At 47.1% G+C, this 6,996-nt stretch overlaps 1 protein-coding gene across 5 annotated transcripts; it reads left to right on the top strand.

The window, feature by feature from the left end:
* The first annotated feature begins 351 nt into the window (after nucleotides 1–351).
* On the top strand, nucleotides 352–4,499 carry LOC125525740 (protein IQ-DOMAIN 14-like). Of its 5 annotated transcripts, none has more exons than XR_007291414.1 (4): nucleotides 359–990; nucleotides 1,052–1,296; nucleotides 1,432–1,585; nucleotides 1,864–4,499. XR_007291414.1 is itself a non-coding variant. In XM_048690745.1 (4 exons), exons 1-3 carry the CDS (start codon nucleotides 527–529, stop codon nucleotides 1,509–1,511), a joined length of 789 nt encoding a protein of 262 aa, XP_048546702.1. In that variant the 5' UTR covers nucleotides 360–526; the 3' UTR covers nucleotides 1,864–4,499. The 5 variants fall into 5 exon arrangements, 2 of the variants coding, with proteins under 2 accessions (XP_048546703.1, XP_048546702.1); XR_007291412.1 differs by having other exon boundaries at nucleotides 360–990; nucleotides 1,432–3,261; nucleotides 4,254–4,499; XR_007291413.1 differs by having other exon boundaries at nucleotides 360–990; nucleotides 1,432–3,297; nucleotides 4,254–4,499.
* Nucleotides 4,500–6,996: the final 2,497 nt, after the last annotated feature.

Raw genomic sequence — 6,996 nt, 5'->3', positions numbered from 1 at the left:
ACTCAGAAAATGGAAAATTGATTTTTCGTGCAAAGGAAATGAAAACTCCCTTTGTCAATATTGTTTGCAAATCCACGATGTAAACTTGTGCAAAATATGATATCATTTGAACAAATATTTGGTAGGTCTGTCTAAAAAAAACTCATTTTGAGCATTAAGAAATGAAAAATGATTTTTTCGTGAAAAACTTATCTTTGATTACGACCAATTTAGATGGTCTAAGGTCTTCAAATTGTTTGCTGTGTTCTGATTGGTATATAGACATCTCACGCGGATCGTTCATCAAACACCGTCCGATTGTCCAAGATCCAACGGCTGCCTTCACCCCCTCACGTCTCACCCACTTAACCCTAACACAACCCGTCTCACCCCCTCACCCTCTCTCCTACGCACTCACAGCCGCCGCCCCCAACCATCTCCCTCGCTCCGATCTCGATCCGCCGCCGCCGCCCCCCAACCTAGCCCCACCGCCACCGTCGACGACCCTCACCGTAGAGGAGGTCGAGGCTGACCCAAGATCGAGCCCATGCCCAGACTCACGAGTGAAGCCCCGCGGAGCTGCCCACAAACTGCTCCTCTTCCCCAACCCCCGATTCCTCTCCAATCTGTGCTGTCGCCGTCGATCCCCACCCCCCTCGGCGACCTCGTCTCCCCGTCCCCCCCATCCCCACCCCCACCGCCGACCGACCTCCCTCCTCATCTCGTCCATCCACCCATGGAAACCCCCTCTTCCACAGATCCACCCACCCACGCCCACCAGTTCTGGCGATGGATGGGGCGCACCAGTTCTAGCGATGGATGGGGCGCACCAGTTCTGGCGATGGCAGCGCCGGACCCGCACCCACCTGTGCGATGGAGGTCAGCCGCATCAAGATCCACCTGCGCGATGGAGGCCGGCCGGATCGGTGTGGCGCGGCACACCACACCGGAGCTTGATGCTGTGCTGGTCGTCGACAACGACGCAACTCCGACGGGACCTAGACGCCCAAGGTACGTACGCCGTTCTTGCGAACTCTTCCATCTCCTCTCATGCGTGGCTTGCGTACTGCAGATCTGACCCCCCATCCTTCCTTCCTTGTGTTCGCGGAACGACAACGGCAAGGGGACGACCGATGTGCGTGGTGGACCAGGAGGTGGAGAACCGTCTCGCCCTCCTTGTTCACATCACCTCCCTTTGCTTTCCCTTGGACACTTGGAGAGAGAGAAGGAAGATGGCGGACGAGGGGATGGCCAATTGCATCGACATCATCCTCGCCATCATCCTGCCGCCGCTCGGCGTCTTCCTCAAGTTCGCCTGTGGGTTGAGTTTCCCGAGCTTTGTCCCGGTCCCGTGCTAGCTGCATGTTTAAACTTCACAGTAGGTTCTCTCCTGAGCGTGATTCCGTCGAGAGTTGGGTTAACTGACTGTTGGTGTTGAACGTGCTTTTGCAGATCGAGTTCTGAATCTGCTTGCTGCTCACCTTCTTCGGCTACCTCCCTGGCATCATCTACGCCGTCTGGGTCATCACTAAGTAGGTGCCGGAGGGGCTCCTCACCTCTGGCTGCATTCACCGATGCGCCTTGGGGGAACTTGTCATGTTTCCCGGTTATTTTCTGTTCAGTACAGTCCTCTGCAGAATTTACAAAAGCAATTTTTACTGTATGAAGAAACTAAACAGATATAGTCCGTCGTATTCTTAACAACACAAAACGATGCATCTTCCAAGAAAAAGTAATTTTGCATATCCAGAAGAGAAGCGCCCTGCAGCTTGTTGTTACTTCCATCTCTGTTCCAAAAACAGAGGAACCATCTTTTTTGGTTCAGATAATTGCGAGGAAATTCCTGAACTGATCCCTACTTCCTCTGGTTGTTGTTTGTGCCAGGTGACCCAAGGTTGCTGAAGAGGAGCCGCAGCCGCACAAGAGTATCTGAAGATGACTCCTCCGTTTCTAACCCATCCCCTTCCTTCCACTGTTTTGGATGATGAACTTGATCCTTCTTAATTAATTAATTTCTCATCATGCTTAATTAGCTGTAAATGTGCCCCCTTATGGAAGAAGAAGAAGATAATACAAATGTAATTTAATTGGATGGTCTCTTTCATCGTGCTTAATTAGCTGTAAATGTGCCTCCCTTACTGAAGAAGATAAGAATCCATATGTGTTACGCAAAATTAACTTTGTCATCTTGTAAGCACTCTAGGCAGTGTCTAGAGGGTGAAAATATGAGAACAAAAAAAGAATTACTTGATTAATTTAAAATATCCATCCTTTACTCCGTCCATGTCATTGTTATTTACCCCTGGGAGTATTTTTAACTTGAAAATCTCTGGTGAACTGCCATTTCGAGTACATTTTCTTGCTCTGTTAATCTTTTTGGGTTACTCCATCTTGCTTTGTTAAGTAAAATTTGATATGTGGAGTAGCAGCAGTAAGCTAGACCCTCCATCTTGCTCTGTACATAGTCAAAGCTACTCCAAGTTAGCAGCAATACTATTAACTTCTCAATTTGCTTGGATTACATTTAACTTCTAGTACTCCAGTACTCCAGTAATTTTGCTTAGAGTATTTAACAAGATTGAACTGTACATGTGTGGAGTAATTTTGCTGGGAGTATTTAACAAGATTGAACAAGATTTAACTTGTCAACATTCAACAGTATTTTCAGTAAGTATTCTGAACATGCTTCTAAATATTTCTAGATTTTGAACATGCAAGCAAATCTGCAGGAGTAAACAAGTTCTTGCGGTAGATATTGCAAGTGTTTTATCTAAACATCTACTCTCACCGAAGATATTTCAAGTGGTCTGACCAGATTTTCTCAGTTTGCAAGTTTACTTACTTTTCCAGTTAATTAACTGGACATCTTGGAGTAGTTAGAAAATCATGAATTATTTGCAGAAAACCATAGAAGTATTGTACTCCAGGGTGCATTACTTACATAAACTTGCTTGCAAGCTTATTTTCTGACTCACATAAAAAGCTTAGTTAACTTCTGTAGTACTTTGGGTAAAAATGGAATGGTTCCATCCTGCACAACATACTTTGAGTGAATGTTGAGTACTGTATGCACTTGTGTAATATATGTTGGTTGATGAATGCCTGGGTGTGTCACTGCTTGTTCCATGCTACATTTAGGAATTGTTCATTTTTGTGTTATGACAACTTCACCGCATCCTGCCGAAACCTTTCTAAAATCTTGCAGATTCTAGTGCTACCACACAACTAGATCAGTATTTGATTACTGTTACAAGTGGAGGTCTAAATCAGCAGAGAACAGGGGTGAGATGTACATGTCCCAACCTCCTTCCCTCCCATGTATGAATACGCTCTCAAGTAGTCATTTTTGTGAATGGGCATATGATAAGAACTAAGAATTCACCTTCACTAATTGTCTATGATATTTCATCAGGATCTATAAGTACTTGAGGTACATATTGGCCGCACCACCAATTTGTGTAGTTCTTGGGCCCTCTTGGTAGTGGGTTCTCAGTAGGACTATAGAGTTGATAGTATGCTTCTATGCATCCCCATTTATGAGTTATGCAGAATAAGAATTACAATTTGCTGCAATTCAGATGTTTTGAATTCTTCAATCTTGAATTGTTCAATGATGATAGCTATCTTGCACCGTACTATAAAATCATGGATCGGCAACTAGGTGATTGTCAATCCGTTCTTGCTAGATGTGTTGTTGTTTTTCTTCTTCTAAGATAAGATGGTAGCATCACATGTCATCCTATCATGTTCTACTAGTTCCTTAAGTGTAAGATAAGATGGTGGCATCAGATGTGTGTTCTGACTTGTGACTGCTTACTACATGGATACATGCAGCTAGCTAGCAACCTAGCAGTACTAGTAAGAATATATGTGACTAATTCCCTCCCTATACCTTGTGATTGATTCCAGGTATATACAGATGCCATCTTTGTCTGGCAACATATGCACCTGATTACATTCAGGTGCATATAGTATACTTGAACAGTGTAAACATATACATACTTCAATTGCATGCATGCATGTTTGCCGTTCCCTGAACTGTTTGACTGCTTTGCATACGGCTTGTGTCTTGCTGCTCTCTGACCTGTTGTTCTGTCCATATGTTACTTGATCATTTGCAAAATATATCTCGGTTTTCGCTGTAATGAGAATGTTATATGCATGGTTTCCTGTTAAATCTAAAGTTTTGCAGCAAATTTTCATCGTTATGAGAATTTGCAAAATATGGATTCACTTGATTATGTTTCTAACTTTTCATAATTTATTATTTGCAGATGCTGGCTTTCATTCTTCCAAAGTTGGGTGTACAGGACCTCTAGGAAGAAGAATCCTGAAGAAAAACCACACCCAGCAATGCGTTATAGCTCACTAGAGATAGTTATGCTTGCAGCTAGTTATGTGTATATTTAGTTGTATTTTATAGCTGAATACCAGAATTGTATTATGCTTGGCTGTTGTATGAAATATTATGCCTTATTGGCTCTTTTTGAATCAAATTATCTAATTGCACAAATATAGTACTGGTGTGTGGTACCCGAAAAGCAAACCTGGTAATTGGTTCCCATTTGACGAGTGGGACCTACTTTAAAATAGAAAAGAAACAAAAGAAAACTGACAAGTGGGCTGAAAAAAGGCCGAGGCCCCAAAAAATTGCATTGTAAAAGGTTTTTGGCCCAAAACATAAAAGTCTATTGGGCTTGGCCCATGTAGCTTACCCAAATTGAAAGAAAAAACAACAAATGGGCTGAATTGTTGGACTCGGCCCATGTAAAACACCTAATCGGACCGGGCTGAATGTTGTCAATGACCTTTTCAATTGGTCGCAATTCTGCCATGTTAGATTGCCACGTCGGATCCGACGTGGCTTAGGCAGACATGCAATGACCAAAACAAAAGGTCATAGGTTCAACGACCTTCTATTTTGGTCGTAAACGTCTATGACCTTCTCACAGAGAAGGTCGTTAATTTCAGTTTACGACCGCCAGCTTTTGACCTTCTGTTTTTGGTCACAAAAAGGTCGCAAATGAAAAACTATGACCTTTCAGCGGTCAATAGTGAGGGTCACAAGTTGACATATTTCTTGTAGTGTGCTCCGGCGAGGGAGCTCGGCACGCTGGCTCCTCGGCCACCGGTTGGGCTCGGGTTGAAAACGAGGGGAGGCGTTGCGGCTGGCTGCTACACGGGCCAACGAGGAAGAAACATTCATGGGGATCGGGAGGAGGAGTGGGGTTGGACAGGCACGGAAACAGAGGAGGTGGGTGTCGACGGATCTTGGTGATGTGATGGGGAGTAGTGGCGGCGGCTGAGAGGATCCCTAGGAAATAGGGTTAGGTCCAAAATGGACTAGGGATAGACTATATGTAATGGAAGAAGGGTTTTTTTTATCATCCGATGGACGAGAATAAAATGCTAGGGAGTCCAATAAATAAAACGATGATATTTTGGGGATATTTGGGGATGATCCGGACCCAAGGGAGCCGACTGTCCGGGTTGGGTTCGGGACAACTTTCGGACGCGCACTCGAGGTTAGTCGATGCACTGTGCAAGGAGGGGAGGTCTGACAAAAGGCCACGGAGGCAAGGGGGTTTGATGGGCTTAGAAAAGAGAGATGAGAAGGAGAGGCCCGGCGACTATTTTCGGAGACCGAAAACGTCCGACGTTTGACCGGCTATATTGCCGCTATAGTTTAACCGTTGGGCTATCAAACGAGCTCCGAATGCGATGAAACTTGGCAGGCGGCCTATCTACACTATAACCACACCGCATGCCAACTTTCAACCCATTCCGACAACATTTTCCGGCCACTTATAAAATACTATTTTGGACATGCCGCGGGCGCGTGCAAGTGTGTCTGGGCTCAGAACGGACAACGGAAAAAACGGGGAGACCCGGACGGTTGCAAGTTTGAAAACATGATGATGCAATGCACATGATGACATGGAAAGATGCAACACGCAAGCAAACGACAAGGCAACAACAGCGAATAACTGGAAGACACCTGGCGCATCAGACTTGGGGCGTTACAAAAGGCATTTTGAAAAAATAGCTACCACTTTAATATCTCAAACGTTTGTATAATTAAAATCGTGTGCGTTCTGTTAACCATTCACGTGACGCCATGTGTCTTGGTTTTAATGGCTATGGGAGGTGCCGTGTGCACGACTGCTTAGCTGAACAGGGGGCGTGCGAGCGGAGTCCGGTGCGCGGGCTGACCGGGAGGCGTGCAAGCTGTCCTCTAATGCGCAGGCTCACCAGGAAGCGTGTGAGCTGTACGCTGCGCAGGCTCACTGGGAAGCGAGCCCTTTAACTTCCATGGCTGCCCGCCTTCCTCTCCATTAATGGCGCCCGAGCTGCTGTTAATACGGGTGGCCTTACTGTTCGCCTCCCATTCCCCTCCCTCCCGCAGACCTCCACCAACGCCATGGTGGAGAATGATCATCTCCCACTAGTCTTCAAGTTTGGTGAAGTCGACTACGAGCCGGAGGAGATAGAAAATAAGGAGGAATGGGGCCTCATGGACATGGCCCTGAACGAGCTAGCCGCGATGGTTGCTGCCCCGCTCCCATCCCAGCTCCCATCCCCGCAACCGCGCCAGCGACAATCCCCATAGCATTGACGGGCTAGTCGCTGAGCACTATCGTAGAGGTGGAAGCCGCGGGCGTCAGCGAGGCCTTCGTGGACCCGCGTGAGCTCATGTACATGCCAGCGCTAGCGCCCGTGCCCATGCGCGCCCCTCCACCCATCGCGGCACCGGTCCTCGTGCGTTTGGATGAACCCTCCGCGCCCACGCCCGTGCCCGTGCGTGCCCCTCCACCCACCGCGGGGCTAGTCCCCGTGCGTTTGGCTGCACCCACTGCGCCCATGCCCATGTGCGCTCCCCCTCAGCGGCATGGGACACTGCCGTCGACCGCTACCTCTCAGCGGCGCTAGTTGCCGTCCTCCCGCACCCCGCTCGTCGATCGTGCGACGACATGATGTTTGAGTTACAACTGAAGAACATTCTGTGATGCCTTGAAG

The sequence above is a fragment of the Triticum urartu genome, chromosome 7 (assembly GCF_003073215.2).
Source record: "Triticum urartu cultivar G1812 chromosome 7, Tu2.1, whole genome shotgun sequence".
In the NCBI taxonomy this organism is placed as follows: Eukaryota; Viridiplantae; Streptophyta; class Magnoliopsida; order Poales; family Poaceae; genus Triticum; species Triticum urartu.
Note: the sequence above shows the minus strand (reverse complement) of the source record. Positions and strands in the feature narration are given on the sequence as shown.